At 31.7% G+C, this 26,570-nt stretch overlaps 1 protein-coding gene across 4 annotated transcripts; it reads left to right on the top strand.

The window, feature by feature from the left end:
- The first annotated feature begins 768 nt into the window (after positions 1-768).
- Positions 769-26,553, top strand: LOC129799972 (acyl-CoA:lysophosphatidylglycerol acyltransferase 1-like). Of its 4 annotated transcripts, XM_055844299.1 has the most exons (8): positions 772-907; positions 1,067-1,158; positions 7,622-7,859; positions 7,965-8,388; positions 16,991-17,127; positions 17,224-17,402; positions 17,536-17,711; positions 20,837-22,121. In XM_055844299.1, exons 3-8 carry the CDS (start codon positions 7,840-7,842, stop codon positions 21,089-21,091), a joined length of 1,191 nt encoding a protein of 396 aa, XP_055700274.1. In that variant the 5' UTR covers positions 772-907; positions 1,067-1,158; positions 7,622-7,839; the 3' UTR covers positions 21,092-22,121. The 4 variants fall into 4 exon arrangements, with proteins under 4 accessions (XP_055700272.1, XP_055700274.1, XP_055700276.1 ...); XM_055844297.1 differs by having other exon boundaries at positions 769-1,158; XM_055844301.1 differs by lacking the exon at positions 20,837-22,121 and adding an exon at positions 26,437-26,553 and having other exon boundaries at positions 772-1,158.
- Positions 26,554-26,570: the final 17 nt, after the last annotated feature.

The following is a 26,570-nucleotide window of genomic DNA, read 5'->3' as shown; positions in this document are numbered from 1 at the left end:
GTTGAAAAAGTGAGGGATGTTTAACTTTCAGAGACCTTGTATATTAAAGGTTTACTATGCAGATAAATGAAGATTTTCACACTACATATTCTGTATCAAGCATAAAATGTCGAATGATAAAGGGATTGATTAATATAATGATATAAAATTGCGAAATTGTAGTGCATTGTTCCATATATTTTACGAAAATGACTTTGAGAAATCATCGAAATCGCCAAACTGCAAACTCTCCACACTGATTTGCGATAAATCAGTACCCACTAGGTGCTTTTTTGGAAAAAGCTCATAACCTGTAAATAGCTACACATATTTGTTTATTAATCAGCCAAACAAATCAGCAAAATCTCTGAACTGACCCCTGAAGAGCATCTCTTCCCTTTCACTGCTTGTGTGCATCACTGCTTTGTGATAAGTGGTGGGTTCTATAATTCTATAAATAAAATAAAAATCAAAATTCTAATGAAAAAAATGTTTATTAAAGTTTTATTACTGTTCTTATACAGAATAATTTTTATTTCCCGTCAAAGAGCGAACTCTCCACACTGATTAGCGATAATCAGTACCCATTATGAGCTTTTTTGGAGAAAGCTCTTAATCTGTGAATAGCTATGCACATTTGTTTTTTTTAAGTGGTAAAGGAAATATCAGCTGATAATTATCAATTGCCCCAATTACAATAGCTGTGATCGCAAAGTGAACATTTGCTTGTACTAAAATTGAATTCGAGCCCTTTTCGACCAGTTGTATTTCTCGCTCCCACCGCAGTGCGGCGTTTGGAGTTCAGTGTCAGTTTTGTCATTTTTTATTGGAAAAGTGCCTCCACAAATTGTGCATTTAATTTTTATCGACAATAGACGCAATTTGCAGTGTTCTGTGTGTGAAAATGCAGTGAAGAACAATCAATTGTGTAAGTTAATTGTGTTATCTGAGCATTTCATGTGTGTCGGGGTGCTAAAATACAAGAGGAAATAATTAATTTATCGGATTGAGCATGCCGGGTGGGAGTTTGACAGAGTAGTTTTCGTCTGGGCTGCACGACTATTTTTTTTGTTTTTTTTCTGGAAAGAGAATCTCCTCGAAAAATCTTTTGTGGTTACCTACGTACGGAGAAAAATTAGAGAGAGAGAGAAAGGTGAACTGGCTCAGGTGGAAGGTGAGGTAAGAGGTTCAATTGATTAAACAGTGGATAAGTGAAGAGGATTAAGGGCAAAGTATCGATTGGGTTGGATCTATTAAAAATTGAGATAGAAAATTGTAATGTATGGGGCATATAACATTTTTTTTTGTTGGAACGCACACGAAAAAGTGTTGATAGAGGGGGAGGAGAACCTTGAATAGCGAATGAGTTAAAATAAAAAAAAAGAGTCACAATTTAATATTTAATAATGTCTCTCCAGCACACATTTTTCCACACATCTGCATATCAATGATTCATAGAAGTATCGGAACGGTCCAAAATACTCAGTCAGGGATCCTTGAAATTATTCCCAAAAGACCAAAAAATCTGTGACAGAGTCGCTTGGCTCCGGTTTGTTTTCATTTCAACACCGAGATTTTTTACCATAAATCAATTTTGCAGGTCATTCTCTCAGAGATTAGAGAAAGACTGCTCTTTTTTTTGTGAGATTCGGGAGAGGAACTTTGATTTCTGGGCTTATCGTGGATTTTTCGCGTCACTTGAGCTTCAGCTGTAGGCGGTAAGGTCAACAGAAAAAATCACGATAATTATCACAAACACGCACTCTCGGGCAATTTCTCAGCAAAATCCCCCAAGAACCCTTCAATTAATCCATTGCCATCAGTGCTCTAGCATTTTCTCAGCTCCCTGGAGCACGGTTAGACGATGATGACGAGCCTAAAGTCCATTGGGCATTGATATTCGTGGTGGCAGAGAAACGTGGTCACCGTCCGGAGGGCAAGTGTAGAAAAAATGCACCAAGAAATGGGGACAATTCTGAATGTTCAATTGAGTGTAAATAGAATTTGCCTCATTTCCCTCTCATAATTCTAAAGTGAATTTCCATGCAAATTGCGAGTAACCCTATGTCTACAGGTGCGTGGCAAAAATAGTGTCACAAGAATTTTTAAATAGATTATTGTGAAACTGTGAAAAGTAAATTTCCGGTATTGTTTATCTAATCTATTTTAATAAGGGATAATACAAATGAATTTTAAAAATCACCAGGTATTATTTCGCTTTAAACAAACAATAAAACACTCCATCGATTCTGAGCTTGAAGTGCTTTTATTCGTGCGTAAAAAGTCACACAGTATATAACCGGATTTTCTTTTAGAAAAGAGTGACAGCTTTGGTTTGGATATGAGGTGCTATAATTAAAATTTTGTTTACATATTTGAATTTTTTGACGGTTGGAGTCGCAAATATTTTTGACTGCATTCTAAATGCAGTAGCAGCACATTTCATAAAGCAAAGATTAAATAATTTTCAGCCTGATTTTTAAAGTAAACAGATTACGTTAACTTATTCACTGCCAATTCCTTACTGTTGTCCTATTAAATATAGAGAAGTCAACCAAACATAAAATCTTAAATCAAAATACGTGTATACAACTAGGGTAACTGTACCAAATTTTGGTATAGTTGCATGCAAGCGCTAAAGTTTTAAATTTGAAGTGTAATATTTTTAATACAAATTGATTTTTTTGTTACTTCATTTTAAGGAGTGTTGCTCGGAACCTTCGGAACCTTGTAAATCGTTTACAGTTTTTGTTTTAAAATCATTCTTAACTTAACTCATATTAAAATGAAAAAGATATAGACACAGCCTTAGGTAATATTTCAGCCACTTTGATTCTTATAGTTCCTTGCCCGTCCGGAATTGTTCCACAGTCTCTTTCACATCATCTCGTTCGTAGAAGCGACATATTTTGCTTTTTTTGCATTGCAAAATCTCTAGAGTACGCAAAAATTAAAAATTCATGGAAATTTAAGGAAGAAAAGAAGTGGCCGAAAATGAAAGCTGGCCGAAATTTGGTACAGTTACTTTATCCTCGTACATAAGCCATAAACTTAAAATCTATTTTGTAGACATTTCAGATCCTGGAATAATTTGTCTTCAATTCTTATAAGAGTTAGATGAATTAAATGAATTTATTGCTTATTTAGGGGGTTGGGTCTCAAAGACATAAAAACAACGTATTTTCTCTAGTTTGTTTTCAGACCTTCGAACCTAGGTTTCGGAAATCTTTTTCGATAAAACTGTGTGGTAGTTACGATTATTCAGAGTAGAGTTATCAAAAGTAAAAAAAAAGAATATTTATCTTATTAGTAGATGAGTTCAATAAACTCGTACTTCGACGAAGGACTCATAAAAATAAAAATGATTTTTGTTCGGAAAAGGTCTCCGAAAATCAGATATTTATATATCAGAACTTTATATAAAATACTTAAAAATATATTTCAAATAAAATATTGTACTTTTATATTAAGTTTAAGTTTAAGTTTACTTAGGAACTTGAATTATTTTTTTTATTATATTGCAAAAATATATTTAAATAAAATATGCTGATTTTGTAGACTTCTTGATCCACGTAATTCCTCAAAGATCATCTTGAGTTTGCAAAATTCAATCAAAAACGTAAATCGATTATTTTAATGACACATTAAACGAATAACTCTTAATGAACGAAAGACTTTTCACCCACGGAAATTCAATAAAATTAAGTTTTCTTAAATATTTAGGCCCAAAGTAATAAATCTGTGGTTAAACACAATTTTTTCAAACCTACCGGAAGCCCTGGAATTGTGAATCGTATGTGACCCAAGGCCCAATCGTATAATAAACCATAATTGTCTAAATGTATGGATTATTCTTTTAGGATAAGTTAAAGAGAAAAGCTAGAATTACGTTTACGAATATGTAACTATTTTGTAAATTATTTAACTTCTTCAATCAATATACCATAATATTAAGAACTATGGCTAGAATGGCTAGCGATACTAGCCATCGTATTCAAGTAGCGTTAAAGGCCAAAGGCCCTAAATATAACCGGTTGCACCTTAGCAATTAAAGGCAATCCCGGTAACACGTTTGAGTTTCATTTGATTAAAAAAAATCACAAAAGTTTTCGCAAATGCTTTTGTGGTCTTATAGCCAATAAATTGAATTAATAAAATTGACTATCGTCGTAATATTGAAATAAACTTATCCCACAATTAAAATTTTCTACTTACTTGATGCAAAAGGCAAATTAATAATTAATAAATTATTAAAGATTGTACACAAATTTATCGATTGATCTTGCAAAAATCAATTGAAACTCAAAATCGATCCATAATTTTTTTTACTGGTAGCTAGAATTTTAACAAGAGGGGGCCAAATTTGAAATGATTGCAGTTGATATTTGGGAAGATATTTTGATATTTTGGAGAATTATCTCCCAAAGAAACGTTCTTTGAACAGAAAGAACAAGAGTTTTTCCAAAAAAAAAAAATGCAAAATAATCAATTTTAATTTTAAATCTTCAGATTATTTACTCTAAATATTTTGGAAAAAAAACAATCCATTTTTGAAAACTGTTCTTGAGCGAATTTTTGCGCTGACTTTGGCAGATAGGCAAGGCATAAAAATTTTATCATGGATCTGACTAGGTTTTTCTTAGAGAAAATTGCGTTTTGAGAATAATGTTTCAAAACAAAAGTTCTTGGGCCAAATTGAGCTTTAAACTTTTAGCTGAAATTCTTTACGATCCCATTTTTGATAAATCTGGATGAATTTTATTATAATCTTATTTTGATTGATTTTAATGGCGCTGGCACACCTTTTCAAGTTAGTGAAATTCAATCGACTGAAATTTTAACCTCTTAGTCTTTCAAACTGAAATAAGATATGTTTGTCTCTTTCTGTCAAATGAAAATTGAAATTGAAATTTCATTTTTAATGTAAATTTTAAATTTCATTTGACAGAAAGAAACAGCTGTATCTGATCTCAGCTTGAAAGAGTAAGAGGTAAAATTTCAATCGATTGAATTTCACTAAATTGAAAAGGTGTGCCAGCGCCATAAGTTTTGAGGAACTGATTAATCTTTTTCTTAGTTTTTTAAACAGTAAAGTATTAGTTTTTTTAGGGCAAAGGTTTGATAAAGATATAATTTTCCTTTGACATTTTAAATTTTGAAATACATCATAAATCCATTTCCATTTAAAAATTTCTCAAAAGCTTTTTTTTCGAACTTTCTATTTAAAAATTCATCAGAAAAATCAATTATAAATCGCTTTTTGTTATTTTAAGGCATGCGTGAAAAGCTTGAGCGATTCCTTAAAAACCTGTAGGGGAAGGTGCTCTCCCTTCGAACGTTCATGCCTTCGAATAATGTGAATTTTCTTGTAGTTTTCCTAAGAGACTTGCACATTTCTATCAAATATTAATTGGCTTATTATCAATTGTTGATAATTCCGTGATAATTTTGTGTAAATCTCTTACGAAAAACAAAAGAAATTCACATTATTCAAAGGCATGAACGTTCGAAGGGAGAGTACTTTCCCCTATATAGGTTAGAGTACATAGGGGAAAGTGGCCTACCTTCGAATGCGTCATCCTTAAAAAGTTTCAATTTTCTTCTTATATTTTACAAATGCAAAAATTCTATTTTATTAATCGAAAATAATATAAAATAGTTAATAGTAATTACTTTAGCTTATAAAATAAAATTTTTGTTTCGGAAAATAAGAGAAAATTTGAAATATTCAAAGACTGGCGCATTCATAGGTAGGTCACTTTCCTTTAGTAGCTTTCTTTAAGAAAAGTTGTTCAAGAAGCTTCTCCAAAATTTTCCAAAAAATCCGAGAAGATTTTAAAATTAAATTTTGTACATTTCTTTGGGAATTTACCATGAATACTTTTTTGGGTTAGTGGAAAGCTTATAAGATTAACTCTTTCGGAATCGATGTAGGGTAAGTGTGCCAAATTTTGGCATAGTTGCATGCAAGCACCAAAGTCTCAAGTTTAAAATGTAATATCTTTAATAGAAATTGATTTTTTTATTCCTTTTACTTAAGGAGTGTTGCTAAGAACCTTGTAGACAATTTCTCGTCTTTATTTACTCTAAAATCATTCTTAATGCATTTTAAAATGAATAAAAATATAGAACATAGCTTTGGTGCCCTATTTCGGCCACCTTTATTCTCATAGTTCCTTGCCCTTCAGGAATTCCTCCAATGCCTTTTTCATGTCATCTCGTTTGTCGAAGCCACATTTTTTTTATTCTTTTGCATTGTATAATCTTTAGAGTACCTATGTAAAAACTAAAAATTCATGGAAATTCGAGGAACAAAAAAGGTGGCCGAAATTGCAAGGTGGCCGGAATTTGGCACACTTACCCTATGTGTAGCTAGTTAATTTCATATTTTTTTGGTCAAGAATATTATTTAGTTCAGGAAATAATTGAGTTCCTCCAAAAAAAATCTTATCGATTCTAAGTATTTAGAAAGAAACTGTTTTTCACAAAATACTGATATTTTCTTTTGGGTGAGAGTCCCAAAAAAATGCAAAAGAGTAAAATAAAATACATTTCAAGCCATTAAGGTACTTTTCTTGGATGAAAATATTTTAGTTTTGTGCAGAACTTTCCTTTTAAATTTATTGAATGTCATATAGGGAGAGCGATGGCCCTTTTGAGCTCCTTTTTTGCTATGCCCTTGCCGATGACTTAGGAATATTTGAAGACAGCGGCTTATTGAGTGCAAAAACAAATTTGCTAGCAAATATCTAAATTGACTGTTTCACTGTTAGTGAAGTCTCTGAAATCTCTCAAGTGGAGTATGATGATTGTGATGATTCACATTTTGTGATGAAATAACTGTGTCACCTAGAGAATTCATTGAAGATCCAACAGAGGCAGATTGAGAGAGACAATGAACTTATCCACACTAAATGTTTCAGCAGAGAATTCAATTAGCAATAATAATACTTTACAATAGAATATTATTAACCCATCACTAAACACTGAATAAGTCGTGTAAATTGTGTTTTTTGTTTTCGGATCGAAGATCATGAGTAAGATCAATTTATTTTAATTATTTTGCGAATCACTATTTCAATCCAAAGACTGTAGTTTTATTCCGCGTTACTGTGTCTCTGTTCAAAATGTTGTGTAATGGGAAATCAGTACGAAAATTGATAAGGAGATAAGATTTCTTTTTGGTGTATAGTTTGAATGCAAAGTTGAGCAAGGTTGGACGCAGAGACAAGTGATCAAGAGACATTTCCATGAAAACTTTTTTTTTCGGTTGACTGTTTGTATTTTGATTTCAAGTTACATACAAAATATCACGTATAAACATTCTGTTACCTCCCTTCTGTTTACCAAAAAAAAGAAGAAAAAACAATATAGCAAAAAATAAATTGTTAGTGTTTGTGGAAAATATATAAATATATACAGAATTTTTGTCTTTTGGTATTTTTAGTAGTGTGACTCCGGTTTTTTTTTCCATTTGCATTATTCGGGCGCTCACATTGGTTTTCCATCTCAAATCGATAAGACACGAGTGAGAGAGAGAGAAAAAGTGATATATGGTTTTTTTTTTTTTTTGGGGAAATAGAAGCTTTTTATTCTTTAATTAATGAATTAATATTTTTTTCTTATGGGATATTTTTTATAGGCAGTGAGAGTTTGGGTCAAATGAGATATGATAGTGATACATCTTTGGTGCGTATTGTACAAGTGAGGAGAGAGAAAATACATCATAGATGAAAATTCTAGTTGAACATCTGTCGTTGAGTAATTAGCATCGCGCAAAGGCACAATAAATAACAACAATAAAAACGGCGTGAAAAATTTAGCACAAAATTTTTCGTATTTCGGATTGATTCATCAACAATGTTGCTCAGTGATTTTGGGTAAGAGTGATTAATTTTTTTTTGAATTTAAAAAAGTGATAATGAAAATTAAATGATAAATCAAAGCGTATCGATGCTTAAAAGAGTAAATTTAATTTTTAACAGCAAATTCGTAAAATATCCAAGAGCTGTACTACGCTTTGTTTTCATCATTGCAAACAATATTTACTGTATACCAACGTATGTAGTGTGGATGGTGCTACTTTTGCCATTGAGACGTTGTCATCCGAAGCTTTACTATCGGATCGAGGGCATTCTTTTTCACTGGCTTTTGGCTATTGTCTCAATGTGGTCATATACAGCTGGTTATGATATAATTGAAATGGGAGACAGTATTGAACTGTGCAAAAATAAGAAGACACTCGTATTGGCAAATCATCAGAGTACAGCCGATGTGCCTCTCATGATGGCAGCTTTCAATGCAAAAGCACAAGTTTTGCCAAATATCATGTGGATTATGGATCGCCTCTTCAAGTATACGAATTTTGGTATTGTTAGTTTAATACATCAGGATTTCTTCATTGCGTCCGTAAGTTCAATTTTTCTTCCTTATTATTAGTTTTTTCTTTGCTATTTGGGCCTGAATAACCTAATTCAGAATTCGGTTTAAATTGGAAGTTTCCATAACTCTAAATGAGAATACATAATTTTTCCTTAATAAACTTGGGACTAAAATAAATCAAAATTCCGTTCATATTGATAAGTTCTAATTAAAACCCATTTAGAACAGATTCTAAATTAGGTTATTCTACCCTGCTAATTTATCAAAACTCTCTAATCTGAAAGCTCATTAAACACTTTTTATTCTGTCATTTGTAAATAACACATGATCATTAGAATCAATGTCGGGTCATGATTTACTTTTTGTGTCTGTACCAGATAAGTTTCAAGTCCAAAACATTTCTCAATTGAAAATAGTATAATTTCATAAAAATTTAGCACAGAAAAAGCCAGAAAACTTTTACAGGAATTTGTTTAGAACGTGATGATTCACTACAAAATACTTCCATTTTATATCATAAACGTAATCAGTGGCTATTGATATGTAATAAATTGAGATAATTTGAAATACTAGTGGCTCAGTTGATCCATTGAGATAACAAAAGAAAAAATGGTTTCAGAGCGTTCAGAGCTGTACTTGGATAAAGGTATAAAGGCAAAGGAAAAGCATAAACATTTCAGTAAAAGAAAAATTTGGTCAGTTAAAAGGGATGTTTATAATCAGTTAATAGTGCAAAATTCGTTAGTAGACATAATTTAAAAGAATTATGGATGCTATGCACAGAAGCCAGCTTAGTTATTTATTAATAAGTTACTTGCCTCCCGTACTGTCACACTAGGTTTTTTTTTCAATTTGTAAATTCAATTTAATTTTCAGATGAATTGTTCCTATGCGTTATTTTGCACTAAAAATGATTAGAATTGATAGATTTTCGCTATTTATTGATATAAACTAATACTTGGCCCACCAAAACATGTTTTTAAACATGCTAAAATAGCATAAATATGGTTGCTCAATTAAATTTGAATTCAGCAAATTAAAATGTTAAAATTGCTCATTTATTTCAATTTTATTGCAGTTAAAAAAGTAGCCTTTTGAACCAAATTGTATTATTTATTTATTTTATTTCGATGTACGGGGTTTTATTGCCATTTTTGTACATTGTTTAGTTTACAAATTAATTATATTCAGTTTACAATGTTTCGTGAAAAATGTCTATTCAGACGCTTCAATCATTTGCACCGGGCGGGACTCGAACTCACAACTGTGACAGTCGCGCCGGGGGTCACACCGCCCAAGAGCCGAATGCTCTTACCAATTGCACCACGGACCCCCTGAACCAAATTGTTCTTATTAAATTTATTCACTAGTAATTAATTATTATTTGTGGCCAAAGAAATAAAATAAGTACAGTGATTAGTGATAAATTTGTACGCGAGTGAAGCTTCTGTATCGGGAGCAATTTTCTGGGTTCCTTCAAAGCAATTCGAAGAAAATTGTTATGTCAAGAAATCGCAGTTGGGATGACTTCATACATATTTTCAACAAGACTGTATGAGAGTCTCTTAATGAGCCCTCTTGTCTACAACCCTTAATTCTGACTTTGGGGATTCTTTTGCATAACAGATAAGTGACTTATAAGGAATTTTAAGTACTTTCACACATTTTCCGGAGACATATACAATTAAAAATCTCGCGGCACTATTTAAAATTGAGCGAATTTTTAGCAAAATGTGTCCTGACTATGAGAATTTTTAAGTAAATTCTAGAAATCTTATAATGCTCAATTGGCTCAATTGAATTTTAAATTAAATTGTGAAAATCCTAGTGTGATAGCACCGTCAGAATAGTTAGGCTTTTAAGACTCCCAGTTTATTTTCTCATAATTTATCATATAAAATTGATATTTTTCTTGAAGTGTCGAATATATTGTGCTTACTGTCAAGGCGATCACCCATAAAACTGCATAAGATTACGATTACATAAATCGCAATTTACAGCATGAAATTTATCAAAATGTTTTTCCTGACGATATTAAGTGTAACAACATCCTTTCAAGAAGCATGATTTACATCAAAAACGTCATTAGGTAATAATATGCCAAATTCTATAAGCATAAGGAATTATTAATTCAAAATTAAGATTTGATCAGCCATTTTAATAATATTAAATTAATTTTATATTTTCCAAAAAAAAATAGATTTTTTTTAACGTAACAGATTTTGCAAAATATAAAAAATTGAAGTTCCTTTTTGTAAGATATATTTATCATAAGTATAATTTATTTTGTTTGAACTCCATGAGTGAGAGAGCAGTTTCCACAACTTTTTTTTTCAACTTCTCACCATTTTGCCGTCCAAACGGTATGAGATATCGTCTTTCTGTTTTCGATGACCCCTCGCACAAGTCAGCATTCTCTAGCGAATCAATTTATCCAAATCAACCCCCGCAAAAAACATCAAAACCCCTCCAAAAGCATGATTTTTCGACTTATCTCAAAATTGACCCTGGTGATTTCGTTCTGAACCGGTAATGAACCGGTTTATAGTCGTAAACTAATTTTTATCCCAAAATCGATACTTTTAAAACAATTTTAGAGGATCTTTTGAATGATATATACATATGAATCGGCTCAAACCGGTTGAGAACCGGTAAATGGTAAATGATGCGAAAGTACTTCTGAGGTATATAGAATCTAAGTCACGAGTTCGAGCATTTTGCAAAGTCTAGGACGCTTTGCCACTCCTTTTATTTAACAGAGCTTTTGAACTTCATTTCTTCTTTTTGTGCATAAGTTTTTTGATAAATTAATAAACCGAATAAACCTAATAAAGCAGCTGGTTTCTGTGCATAGCATCCTATAATTGAGATGTTTTATTTTATGAGCTCTTTCACTTTTCCTATTCAATGAATAACCTATTTTACTACTATTTGCAGCCTCCAAAATATCGCATAATTTTTTTTATTAACTAATTTATTTCAGCCTTCAGAAGAATATTTCAAGAAATCAAAATTCATATTTCTTTCTTAATTTTTTTTGTATATGCCTATTCCACTCTTTCACATTAAAAATTGAATTTATTATAACATAAAAATGAAGAAGGAAAATGTGAAAAAATGTGACAGATCTGTGAAAGAAAGGGATTTAAATTTTAATTTTATTAAATTTTCTTGATCTAAAATATTTGCTGAAACCAATTATTTTATTTTTACTGGTCAAATTTACTAAATTACTTATTACAATTAGTAATTCCAGTAATTGAGATACTTTTATTAATCAGGATATTTTTTTAATATTAGTTGTGACGATTATTGCATTTAAAAAAAATCCTAAAATTTTTAAGTTGGATTTTTAGAAAATAACCATAAATTAAGTAACCTAAATCAGTAAATTTGGTTTACTGGAATTTTTGGTCATGAAATTAATCATAATCTAAATTTCGCTTATTGGGAATGTTTAGGATAAAAGAATACTCGATCACTTAAGGCACAAAGATATTAAAATGGTAATAGTTCTTGTAAGGGGATGTGGTCTATCTCTAACCGTAGCCTAAGCTCTGACATTGGTAATAGTCGGTCAGAAAAATGGATTATGTTTATTGGCTCTCTCCGTGGTGTTTGAATTGTAAAAAAGAAGATAAGCCTTGGACGAATGAACTTAACTTGTTTTTGTTAATCACCAAAAATGGGGTATTTGACTTGACCTGACCCTATATCGTCGGTTGCCTCAGCAACTGTGCTAACTGCATTTTGACAACTTTTACCTGAAAATCGCAAAAATGCAGTTAGCACAGTTGCTGAGGCAACCGACGATATGAGCGCCAAATAAAGTTCTTTCAAGAATTTTGAATAACATTGAAGATTTATTAACAAATAATTCCTTTATGAAAGAAAATAATAATTTTAGTAATTCCTATTTGACTGACAACTTTGAATAAAATTAATTGAAATTATTGCAAAAAAAAATAAATAAACAAAAAACAGAAAAAGTATTTTTATATACTTTGCTACTTTTTCATTAGTAAAATTAAATAAATTCAGGTAGTAAAAAGTCAAAGTTTTATACTAAAATATATAAAATAATGATGCCACATTTTATTCGAGCTTAAAAGAGCTGTGAAATTAGTAAAATTTGTATTTTTATTAACGTAGTATTTTTTGGGAAAGAGTTTTTGGGGAATTTCACTTAAACGTTTCGTAATAAAACTGCTATTAAGAAAAGAATGTGATTAAACTCAGGGGATTTTCTAATGGGAAACTAACTTTTCAGCATGTCATAAAAGAATTTTTCATTACTAAAAAAGCGATTGAAATAAACTTTGTTTCTTACTTCGTAAAATGTTGAATAAACAGAATTTTAGGGATGTTGAGGAATCTCCATGCATAAATCTCGAATGTACGATCGCATCACTTACCGTTTATTTGTTTTTAACAGATTTGAAACGATTTACATATGAACCACTTAAAATAGCTCCAGAGTAATAAAACTGAATTTCGAATAAAAATTCATTATCGGTCTTTTCTAACAAACCCAAACATAGCCCCATTCGTTTTAGAATACACTCTATGGAGCCTTTTTAAACCTTAATCTTGAAAACCGTTTTTAGAAATGATCCAATGGTATTTTCCTTTATGGACAAAAAATAATTATTGATTTCTCTGGTAACTTAAGAAAATAATAAATATTACATAAATACTAATACAGGCTAATTAAATGGCTGGCCCCTAATTTTCCACATTGCACCACCCGGAAACTACTTTTCTAAATAAATCTTCGCTTTTCAGGCGATTTCACGCTGTTTGTCCGTCTATTCGTCCGTCCGGCCGTTACCCCTACGCTTCTCGTCAAAAAACCATGTTTTGTAATGCTCAAAAACGCTTCGTGCGATATTTTTTTTCATTTTTGGATATGCTTTATAGAAGGGGAACATTTCGTCCTTATTCGAAAATACCGTTGAATCATTCCTTTTAACGGTTTTTCAAGGTCAAATGTCAAAAAGACCCAGAGAGCGCATTTATCAACCAAATGGGGTCATATTTGGACTCGTTGGAAAGGTGTTAAAATTCCTGAGAAGACTGAACCGATTCCAATTGGTTATGAATCGGTTCATAACCGATAACTAATTTTTATCCTAAATTCAATTATATTACTGATGAAATGCATTTTGGGCAACGTTTTGAGTGATTTATAAATCGGTTTAAATTAGTTTAAATCGGTTGTGACCCGGTAAACGGTTAATAATGCGGAAGTACTTTTGAGGTATAGCATCTAAGTCACGAATTCGAGCACTTCTCAAAGTGTGGGACGCTTTGCCACCGCTTTTTTGAAAAAATGAAATATTTTTGGTGCCTTAAAAATATCTAATTAATCTTCAAAATGGTAAACTTTCGTTTTACTTTCCTATTATTCTTTAATTTAGGAAATTATCATGTTATTAGAAAAAATGTCGTTCAAATCACTACAAACCAAAATTCTCGTTATCAGAAGTTTCTATTTTCTATAAAAGTTTCCGCTTCTATTGCTATCTTATGTGACAAGTACGACTCAAGATTAGATGATTCAATTCATTATTCCGAAAGCGTGTTGCAAAATTTCCAAGAATTCTTTTTATCTATATAAACTTCGCATGTTTTTTTTAATCACTGAGAGTACCCAAAAAATGACGAATTCACGTTCTACACAAACTAACACTGACATCATAGCAATAAAATTTGAAAGCTTAAAAAAATTATGGAAGTTTTAATTTCATTGAGAACTTTTTTTTTGAAGTGCTTTTAAAATTTCTTGCTTGAAATATATCATTTAAAAGAAAATGTATTTTATTTACTATTAATATAGGGGGAACTGGGGCAGTAGTAATCTGGGGTAGTTGTAAACACTGGGGATGTATGTCCACAGATAAATTGGTCAATAAAATCCTAATATACTTTAAAAATAAAAATCATTTTCCTGAAAATGTTGATATTTCGATTATTTTGATCATTTGGATTTCCACCTGGAAATTAAAAATTGTGTAAAATAATCGAAATGTAGCAATACCAGTTCTTTCCTACATCTTTTAGGATTATATTAATGCATTTACTAGAGAAATTGAGATACTCATTACTTTAAAAGAATTAATAATTGGTCAGAAAACAGCATTTGGGGTAGATGTAACCAGGCAATTTCAATTTCACAAAATGAGTAGGTAAAAGAGCGGGAAATTGACCTTCATGCGTAATATCTATAATTCATAGATTACGAAAAAAATTGGTGGCGCTGTGTTCAATAAAAAGTCACATGATGTCAAAGTATGGGGAAAATCTATTGAAAAATGTCTTTGATATGCATGCTTTTAGTTTTTTTGCTATTTTAATTATTCTTTGTAAAAAGTGTCGTGATTTTTTGAAAAATATAGGGGGAGGCTTTGATCGTTCGCACATACGCTACCTTCAGACACTTCAAATTTCTCCCATATTCCTTTATGAATCTCACATATGGCTATATATTGTAATAGCTAACCTTAAATCCCATCTTTCCTGAAAAAATTGAGAGTCTAATCCTTTTTTCCTAGTTTCAGGAAGCAAAAAATAAAAACAGGTCCAAAACTGTAATTTTGCTGTGCAATATTTCATACGATTGTGCAGAATTAATATCACTTTTCTGAAAAACTACTATCACAGAGGGTAGAAGGGTTATTAGGAATCAGATTTATGTAAAAATCTTTTAGGCTGAACAGGCACTTTTTGTGGGTGGAACAAAATTCACAAACTTGACTCAGATTCATCGATCGCACATAGAAGACATGGCTTCTCTCACATTTTCCAAGAAACTTCATTTTAGATGCGATCCCTCATATTCACATCTATTGTAATCTACCAATTTGATCCACCACTAAAAAGGAAAACTTAAAAATCGTAAAGTTGATAAACAAGAAGTAATTTGACTCAAATAGGCTGCAGTTGAGTAATTATTAAGCAACTTTGCATTTCTTTGATATAAAAATATTTTTCAAGCTTGCACAAACTGAATGTGCAATGAAAGAATCACATCTGCAATAAGCTCATACAGTTTACAACTGGTTTTTGACAATCTTTGACATAACCTCACTATATTGTGTTGTTTTGCATGACAAAGAAAAGAAATTGTCCGTGAGAAGCTGTTTTGTGAAAATTTTAGCCTGTTCACCCTCTGAAGCTCAATATCTGTGCTAAATCCCGATTCCTGTAGCTGCAGGAACAGCGAAATCTTCAATGATGCGCATTCAAATGTTTTTGTGCATATCCGGCTCCGTGGAGGAATGGTGGAATCTTGTGTGGTCTTCTCGCTTGCAGAGTTTTAGTCAATTTTTAGCTTTAAAAACTTATTGATTCGTGTAAATTTGGTGATATTTGGACTTTTCAAGAAAGTATTCATCAGATTTAACCGTTTCCGGAGTGAAATTCTCGTAGAATCAAGCAAAAAAATGGTTTTTAATGTCAATAAAACATCTCTCAGAAAAGTTCCAAAAAAGTGATATTAAAATGTTTTATTCCTTATAAAAATGGTTTAATCAAGTAGATTAGAGTTCCCTTTAAACAATGATGTGCAACTTTTAGTGTCCGGTGCAAAATTTACGGTGAAAATGGGGTGTTCAATGATGGCGTGAATCGTGTGCGATAATAGAAACTTGATTCATCCATCGGACAAATCGCCATTAAATTTTCATTTTCCTCTGGAGGAAAATCTAAGGATTTCCTGGGATTTTGTTTGGTGGGATTATGAACCTTATAAGTAAGACATTTTTTTGGCATAGTTGGAGAATCCATACGGTTTGCATGGTAGTCAGAAAAAATCACTGAACTTGAACATCATTTTTGTGTGCGAAAGTTCAAAGCCTCCCCCTACAGTCTTTATATATCTCTTAAGTAAGGTAAAGTACCCTTTATTCGACCGGTTCCTCTATTCGACCGGTAGATTTATTTATTCAATTTAATTATATTTGCTATAATATTTTGCGTATGATCTAACATTAATAGGTCAATTATTCCATAAATAATACGAATCAGTGACAAATTCATAGAAATTGATGAAATTCACCATCAAATATTCAAAAATTGACCCACCGGTCGAATAGAGGAACCCGGTCGAGTAAGGGTACTTTACCTTAATTAAAATAATCGAGAGTGGTGCAAAGTTAATTTCAAGGGTGGGAAAAAAGGTGTTTACATCCTCCCCAGAAAGTGGTTACTTCTACCCCAGGTATTTTGTGAAAAGAGAAAAATGCACAGGGACACAAATTTTATTTTTATGGAAAACTCAATTGTTTTCCAGCATCCGCATTACCCTCGACGAATTGCCTATACCCAAGGGTAAAACATGAGCTAAGAAATATTTTCCAAAAAATCACGGTGTCCTTGGAAAATCACCTCAAATTCGCATGTATCGAAAATGGTTACATGTGCCCCAGTCTCCCCTAATTTGATTGACTCAAAGTCACCTAGTGTTTACATTTGTGATTCAACATTCATTTTCGATAATTTATTTATGTCCATGGATTATTTACATATAATAATGAGGGAATATTAGAGCAGAAAAAAAACTGCTTTGCTGGTGAGTTTATCAACCTTGCATAATTTTCTTTTTTTTGTATTTTGCAATAATTTATAGGGAAAGGCAAATCGAGATAAATCTGTAGATTTGCTGAAGAAGCATTTGGTTGAATCATACATTCCGCGGGATCGAAGGTGGATGGTCCTATTCCCTGAAGGGGGTTTTCTCAGGAAGCGTAGAGAAGTTAGTCAGCGGTGAGTTTGACCGATAGAACAATGGAAAAGATATCAATGTTTAGGCTTTGTTGTTAAACTAGTTTTTTTTCTTTTTATTATTATTTTTTTCTGCAGTTTTGCACAGCAGAATAATTTGCCCATTCTGAAACATGTTACACTGCCTCGCGTAGGAGCCCTTAGAGCCATAATGGATGTATTTGATAGTCATGAGAATAAGTGTGGCAACAATAACAGTGGAACGAAAACATATGTTAATGGTGATATTACACGTAGCAGCGAAAAAAATAATCAAGGTACATTCTAAATAGAAAGAAGTTGATTGAAGGTGTCTGTGAGAAAATATGCTTCAATTAACTTATGTCTGTTCTGAGAGAGAGAGACAGGGTTTAATAACATTTTTTTTTATTGCTGTTATTGTTCCTCTAGATACCTTACGCAACAACACACCTTCAACTAGCAATTGCAACAAATATTTGGAGTATGTGTTGGATATAACGATAGCATATCCAAATGGTAAACCACTTGATCTCCCAAATATCATCCATGGAATGCGAGATGGATGTCAAACATATTTCTTCTATAGATTATATCACTATTCAGAGGTAAGTTTATATTTATTTATTTTTTTAATTTTCCAATTTTCATTTTTAATTTGCACTTGATTGGCTTACATTTCTTAGCATATAATACATTAACTTATTAAAATGACGTATTTTCCAAAGTGGTATTTGACTTTCTTTATAAAGCTCCGCCTAAAAAATAAGCCACGCCCCTTTTTCAAAAGTTAGGTTTTATTGACATTTTTGAATTTTAAAGCGGATTTGCGTCCATGAACAAAAACGCCAATGTAAATCGTTAACACAAAATTAGATTTTGGGTAACACTCAAATGATCCTGTCCCCTAAAGTAAATTAACCACGCAGCCTTTCAAAATTTGCTTGAAGACTGAAGAAATTGAATTGAAGAATGATAGCTTTTCCATACACAGAATAAAATATTTTGTAAAATTGTTCGTAAATATTTGTGAAATCCTATGGCAGACTTACGAAATGCTCGTGAACCGTATAACCGACAAACAAGTTTGTAAAATTTTGTACTTTTTTCACAAACATTGTTCGTAAAATGATCATTTGACGGACACTTTGTACTTTTACAAACATTTGTTCGTAAATGTTCGCAAACAAATACAAACAAATGACAAAATTTTACAAACATTTTTTTGTGTGTTTACGAACATTTACGAACAAATGTTTGTAAAACTACAAAAAATATTCGTCAAATGATCATTTTACGAACAATACTTGTGAAAAAAGTACAAAATTTTACGAACTTGTTTGTGGATTATATGGTTCACGAGCATTTCGTAAGTCTGCCATATGATTTCACAAACATTTACGAACAATTTTACAAAATATTTTTTTCTGTGTATAGAAAATTAACCACGCATCCTTTCAAAACTTGCTTGACGACTGAACATATTGAATTGAAGAATGATAGCTTTTCCATACTATCGAATCGATAGTATCAATACGCATTGTACGAATTTACTAGACAAGGTATCACTTATACCTTGCAAAGTTCCTGCTTCTGCCATTTTGAACCCATCCAACAATTGACAATAAAATTTGCAATCATTCTTAATTCCTATGTTATGCTAATTACAATCTGGAATTAATTAATTATCTGGATAAGCCCTTTGGAATGCTGGCTATTTGGAATGCATGAAAATTTGATTGTAAGTTGACTTAGGAGGTAGAGGATCGGGTCGAAGCAATTTTATCCAATTCAACCGCCGAGAACAATTTGCTCGAAGTCATTCTTTACCCCTAAAATTCAATTCACAATTGAATTTTCAGGTATTCTGAATTGCAAGCATAAAGCTTATCCAAGTGAACCACTGGTTATTTTCTTTTCAAAATAATTTGAGTACAGATGACCAACAAGGGAAAAGAAGTTAATTAAAATCGGTTAATAAGCATTAGAAATAGGGTCCGGTCAACTTTAATGTAGAAAGGGTCGAGGTACATTCAGGTAACGTGAAAACGGATGCGACCTATTAGGCCTTGATTTCAGATACAATTTACTAAAATTTCATAAAAATCGGATAATAAAACCGAAAATATATAACCCGATCAGTTTACGTTTGATTATACACTGAGAAAAAAACGGGGGTGCGATTAACTTTTTTCCTCATAACTTTAACACTTTTTAGATGTTAAAATATATCAACATTTTTTAATGTTAATTTTACACCTTTTTAAGGGTAAAATTAACATGAAAAAGGGTAACTTTAACCTATAATACACCTAAAAAGTGTAATATTTACACCGATTTCGGATCAATACTGCAGGGTAAAATTAACATTTCCGGAATGTTATTTTAACTTTATCGGATTTCTCTCAGTGTAGCTCCGGCCGAATCGGGGTTAGACCAAATTGTGTCCCATCATTGAAAAGGTTTTGATATTAGTTACAACACACTGGGAAGTACACGAGTCATCAAATTCAGAAAAATCTGAGGCTTTGCTCAACTACGCTGAAAGGCATAAAATTAAACGTGGTATATTCAAAAAGTGCGAAATTTGATTATTTTTTTTAAAAAATTCCCCAAAGTTGAAAATGATAACTTACGCAGCACATAATAAGGAAAATTTGAAATGAGACTGCATGCAGCGGTGGCTCAGCGGTACAGCGCTGGACATTCAACGGCAGTGCCGCGGGTTCGATCCCTGGCTCCTCCTCCGTCTGTTTTTTTCCTTTTGATATCTTTTTTTTTTCAATAAAAAATTCTATTCTTTATTAAGTAGTATTATTGTACTATAAATTGCTTATCTAGAGAGAGTGCCGAATGAAAATCCTCACCAAATTTTTGAAAACGATGAAAGTGCATCGCATAATTTATCGAATTATCAATTTGCTAGATAGAAGAATTAAAAAAAAACTGTATGTAACTTACAATCAGCTATCTGAGGATCGTTGTAAATATAATTAAAGTTTTTAATGAAATTTTATAAAAGATTAGAAAGGTCGTTTTTTCAAACTAATTTATTGAATAGTGCAATCACAATGTACACATCAAATTAAAGATATACTTTCACAATCAGTTTGAGTGCAGGTTTACAAAAGATTTTTCCAAAAAAAAAAATTGGTTTGGGTCTTCGACCTTTCTAATCTTTTATAAAATTTCAATGAAAACTTTAAATAATATTTACAATGATCCTGAGATAGCTGATCGTAAGTACATACAGTTTTTTTTATTCTTCTATCTAGCAAATTGATAATTCAATAAATTATGCGATGCACTTTCATCGCTTTCAAAAATTTGTTGAGGATTTTCATTCGGCACTCTAGATAAGCAATTTACACGACAATTAGAATAAGAAGGTCAAGGAGATGAACTCTCTCCGGATGCGTCAGGGGGTGTAATTCTTTCAGGAGGGGAAAACATAAAATTCTTTGCCAAAGCTTTCGACGCTTCAACGCGTCTTCCTCAGTGGTCAAATCTATGATTTGTCTCTGAAACCTTAAAATATTGAAGGGGGCGTGGCCTAAAATTATAAAAGGCGGAGCTTAATTTAAAAGTCAAATACTATTTTCTCGTGATATAAGAAAGTTATTGTAATTTTTTCCCAATCATCCTGTGGCTTTGCATTTTTCTTATTGGGAAAATGGTGTTTTAATTGACACAAAATTCATTTGCTCCATTACTTCTATTTTTTTTCTCATAGATTCCAAAAGAGAATGAATCTCTAACAAAGTGGTTGTATGATCGTTTTGTTGAGAAAGAAGCACTGCTCGAAAATTTTTACAAGACAAAAAGCTTTACTGGAGTTGCCTCAATGTTTGGTCCAGCTGTTGTGCACCAAGATATGATTAGATTTGTAATAATTAACTTATTTTTCATAACATCAACATATTTTCATTTGCAAATGTTTTACACATTTATCGATTACTATCGATTTTATGCTCAAAATTCTATTTAAAAAAAATAAGAAAATTATGAAGAAATTAGCTATTTGAGAGCATTACACTTAGATTTATAATGCAATTATCATTGTCAAATGGACAAAAAAAGTACATATGATTTTTTTTCAATGGATCTCTTAGAAAACATTGAAAAAAAGGACAAAAGAAACTACTAATTTCTAAAGTTGCAAAGTTGCTACGTAAAAAAAAACAATGAGAAATGAGAGATTGAAATTGAAGATTGTGATAAAACAAATGATAGAACAGTTAATTACCGAATAATCTAATTAAATTTAGTCATAGTCATGTTAAATTGTAGTCAGAAGATAAAGATGAAAGCATAAAAAAAATGAGAAAAAAAGTTTAATGCAAAATGGCCAGAATTACATTTTTTCTAGAAATAATGCTATGCGCACTTTTAAAAGTGATTTTGAATAAAAGAAAAAAAAACAAAATCAATATTGCAGGTCAAAACTAATACAATATTTCAATGCAATTTTTCTCGTAAAGAAAAATACAAAAAATTGACAAATTTTCTTCTTCATATTTAAAAAGAAAAGTGAAAAGCAAAAATGAAAAAAAAATCTTATATACATAAAATTCTAACATTCAAATGCAATTTTTATTGTAGAAAGTTTTTACCAAAATAAGTGTAAAAAAAAGATGATAAAAAATGAGTGATTGTAAAATGAGAAATAATTCGTATAATCGACATTATACTATTCTCTCTGAATTTTTCGACAGCTAAAACTTAGATAGAGAAGATTGTCCCAGTTTCACAAACAATTTTTACAAAGATACAAAATAATAAAGTGTACATAATTTAATACATAAAAAAACTGACATTACTCGAAGAAACCAACAGTAGCGTCATAGCAAGTCAACGAAAAAAGAGTAAATACTTGTAAAAAAAAAATTGCTAAATTATTATTGTAAATAATTCTTAAGCAATGAAAGCAAAAGAGGTGTTTTTTTGCACCAATTTGTGAGTGATTTGATTTTTATTGTGTTTTGGAAAAACTGCAAAAAAAAAATTTTATAATCATACTTTGCTTTTTTTATTTCCAAATTTTTCAGGAAGGTAATATTTAAATGTGAGGAAGCTCCTCCCATATGAAATTTTAGATCACGCCTCTTTGAGGTTTATTAAATTCAATTAAGGTTTTTTTTTCTGTTTTTGATGTTTGATAGCTCAAAGATCATGAAGAATTTACACTTTAAGTGCCAATCATTATGAATCAATTAGAAATGAAAAAGTACCGCCCACAAAAAATTAAGTACCGCCCCCAATAAAATTTCTATCAAAATAATGCAACCAGATTACCATACATGAGCTATGCATTTTGTTTTGTAGACCTGTTGTCAGACACATTTTCATGTCCCGGTCCCTGTCTTTTTCCTTTTTACGCTTTGGCTGTTGGACTCAATCAGATTCATATAGCCATTTCGCTCACTCTTATTCACATACGAGTTCCATCTCTTTTTTTCCCATGTAAAGCGTGAAATCGAATGAATTTCCCCATGGAAAAATGGCTCTCAAATCTTAGTCGCAGTAAATAAAAAAAAAACCTAATGCAGATTTGGAAAGGTCATTTTATTGTGATTCTTTTAAACCATTTCTTTGCTTTATTCCAATGGCTGGTTAGGAAACTCCCGCACCTTCTTAATTCCCCTCATCAGGTTCTTGACAAGCTCTTCTCCACGGGCTCTGACGACGTTTTTCCATTTTTGCTTGAAATCAGGCAAACTTTTGGCTGGCTTAGCCTTTTTCCTGAGATCCTCCTTCAAAATTTCCCAATAGTTTTCAATAGGACGCAGTTCCGGTGTGTTGGTCGGATTAAACTCTTTTTGCACATAAATGACTCTATTATCATTGAACCACGCAATGGTATCCTTAGCGTAGTGACTTGATGCTAGATCTGGCCAAAACAATAGTGGAACATCATGGCTTCGATAGAGCGGCAGAAGACGTTTCTTGAGACACTCTTCGATGTAAATCTCTTTGTTCATGATCCCGGTCATGAAAAATTCTTGACTTCGAAGACCACACGAGCAAATTGCCATCCAAACCAAGTGTTTTTTCGGGAACTTGGTGTAGTTCTTGTATCGATACTTGCTGTGTACACCTGTCCTGTGCGAGTCTTTGCCGTATAGTATTGTTGTCCAGGCAATTGGTGGAAGTCGGCTTTCACGATGGTTTCGTCGTCCATTAAAACACATCTTTCAAAACCTTTAAGAAGGTGATCATTCAGCTTTCTGGACCTTGTTTTGGCGGACTGTCGTTGCTTATCTGTACGATGAGGTGCAGGTTGGGCTTTATAAGTCACTAAATCATTCTTCTTCTTAATTTTATGAACTAGGTATTGTGAAATACCCGTCTTTTTGGCCACATCTCGGAGGGATAGAGGCAGTTTAGGCAGTTCCTCTTAAAGTACCCCAGCACCCTTTTCTCCATGTCGCGATCTTGAATTCCAGGCTTCCTACTATCAGCTTGCTTTCGAAATTTGAAATTTTGAAATGAATTTTGAAACTTACTACAAAAAAAAAACTCTTTAGAAATACGAAAAATAATGTTTTTCAGGGAATTTTTGTAACGTCTAGGTGCACTATATCAAAATGCAATATTGATTAGAATTATTGATATAAAATTTTAATAATGTTCTGTGCATATAGCTTAAATAAAAAAACACGTATTGTTTCAGTAATTTACTTAGAAAAATCCGGGTTGCTTTTAAATGTTAAAAGGGGTGCTTCAAACTAACGAGTTCAAATGTTCTGCAAAGTAGTTGTTTTTATTAAAACTTGTAGCAGAATAGAGTAGGGGAGACTGGGGCAAAAAATCACAAAACGGATATTTTATTTTACAAGCTTTACAACTTTGTGAAAGTAATATTCCTCTATTTTGTAAGGAAATACGCTTAGGGAGCCGATTTCTAAAAGGTAATTTTGTGACTATTCTCAAAATTGCTGGGGCAAATAGTACCAGACATGGGGTATTATCATATTTTGATTCGCTTCATTAGGGGCTTCCGTAAATTTGAAAAAAATACCCAGAGGACATATTTTTATAGAAAATTTATTCATCTACACCTTTGTAAAACACCGTTTTCTCTGCGAGAAAGGTGAGAAAACAAGAAAAGCGCTTTTCAAGCTATTTTAGAAAAAACACACAAAAGACTGCAAATCGTTTGACCAATGCAAACTACAAGCAGCGTGACATTGTAATAACGTTTCTTTTCGCCGTGAGACATCAGAAATTGCTTCGCTTTTTGTTACTTTTTACCCCAAGTAGCCATTTTTAACAAAAGGATTTCTGGAAAAAAGAACTTTTGTGAAATTCTAAAATAGATAGCGGATTCATATTCAAAGAATCCAAATTATTTAGAAAATATCCACCAGTGCATCAATTTTGGAAAATAAGTAGGTAATAATTGTTATCTTCTGCAAGCAAAATATTTCAAAAATAGGGCTAAAAATTTCGATATTTTTATTTTCTAAATTCCTTGTTGAAATTCTAAGAAACTTACGACATTGAAGAAGGTCTATGGAGACTATCTATAGAAAAAAAATTGAGCCGCTATCTTTTTTACCTTGGAAGATATTGAAATTTGAATTTTTCGATTTTTGACTTTTTGCCCCAGTCTCCCTTACAGTATCGGCCAAAAGTTTCGTGACAATGCTATATTCGAGAAATCAGGTGGAGAAAATGATAGAAAAAATAACTTTAAAATTTTTCTTTTTGGAAATGAGTTGCTTGTAAGTTAGTGGTCAATATATGCATATAAAAGCGATGATAATTAATATATTTTTTGTTCATTTATAATTTAGGTTAAAATGGCAGTTTTCTTTTGAATAAATCGGCCGTAGAACGAATTTCGCGCGGAGTAAAAGTAGTTCAAACAAAAAGATTCAACTATTTAATAGAAATACATTAACAAACAGTACTTTTTGGCCAGCGTTCTTCAATAAATGGTTAGAATATTAAAAAAAAAAAAACTTTTTAAAAGAAATTAAAGTTTTATTCTGAAAAAGTAGCAAAATGTTTTCAAATTTCCCGCGTCGCAACATAGTATACATTTAGGCTTATTTCAAAAATGATTTCATAAATTGACTCCCAAGGGTAGGCAAACTTGCATAATTGTATGTGCATAATTCCGTCAGGTGCATAATCCCGAAGGACTTAATGCCGGGACTGAGTGTATTTATTACCCCTTTAAGGACGAGAAGGTCTAAAATTGAGGGTCAGAAAAATCATTTTTTCTAACTTTTTAGAGTAAAATACAACATTATAAGGCCGTAGGAAAAATTTCATTTTTGGGTCACCGGTGACCCAATCGTCCTTGAAGGTTTATCCAGTAGTTTTATATAGGTTCTTCTCTTTTTTTGTGGGCGGTCCTTTTATACTCAATGATTTTACAAGTTGTGAGAGAGGGACATATCCCAGAGTAGGGGAAAGTGCTCTCCCTTTGAACGGTCATGCCTTCGAATAATGTGAATTTCTTTTGGTTTTCGTAAGAAAATTATACTAAATTATCACAGAATTATCAACAATTGATGATAAGCCAACTAATATTTAATAGAAATGTGTAAGTCTCTTAGGAAAACTAAAAGAAAATTCACATTATTCGAAGGCATGAACGTTCGAAGGGAGAGTACTTTCCCCTATATTAAAATCTAATAAATGTTTAATGCTGGAGGCGTGGCCTAATGTTCTCTATAGGCGGAGCTTAAAGTTACCTTCCAGAAAAATATGCAAGTAATATTATGGTAAAATTTAGGTGTCCCAAAGTGAGATTAAGAAATACTAAATTAATCCAATATTGTAAAATTAACACTAACAAAGAATTGAGACAAATAAGATATTTTTGCATTGTCTTTTATCAATGATGATGAAAAATATTTATCACATAATTAAAAATTGATCAAAAATATTTGACAAAGAGAATGTAAATAGAAAAAAATTACCTCTAAAATAATTCCACATGTATTTTGTAATTTTTGGGAAAGAAATTTTATTTATTAGGTTGTGTTTTTAGGATAGAAATTTTGCGCTAAAACATTTTTTTTAAATTACTTCATTTTTACTTGTAAATGACCATAGATAGAGAATTTTTTTCTATACAATTAATAGGATATTTAAAGGAAAAGCTGGGAAAAGTGAAGAAAAATATCAGCATGAAAAAGAGATTTTACAGAGATTTTTTTTGTCATTACCATTGAAGAAGGATAAAGAAAGAAAAACTTTACTGAGAACACAAAACAAGTATTATTAATGCCAATTTGTCCATTGAATTCCGCGGAATTTCAAATGAGAATTTATTCATTAATCTCGCGGGTTTATTATATTTTTATTTATCCGTAGCTGGATTTTATTTGGATTGTGGACACCAATACTGTGGCAGAAAATCTCTCTCTCGCGGGCATGACACTGACATTTATCGGTTGCGATAGCGCACTATGGCACAAAAAAGCGGAATAAAATGCGCAATGTGTCCG

This window comes from Phlebotomus papatasi, chromosome 1 (assembly GCF_024763615.1).
Source record: "Phlebotomus papatasi isolate M1 chromosome 1, Ppap_2.1, whole genome shotgun sequence".
Taxonomy (NCBI): domain Eukaryota; kingdom Metazoa; phylum Arthropoda; class Insecta; order Diptera; family Psychodidae; genus Phlebotomus; species Phlebotomus papatasi.
Note: the sequence above shows the minus strand (reverse complement) of the source record. Positions and strands in the feature narration are given on the sequence as shown.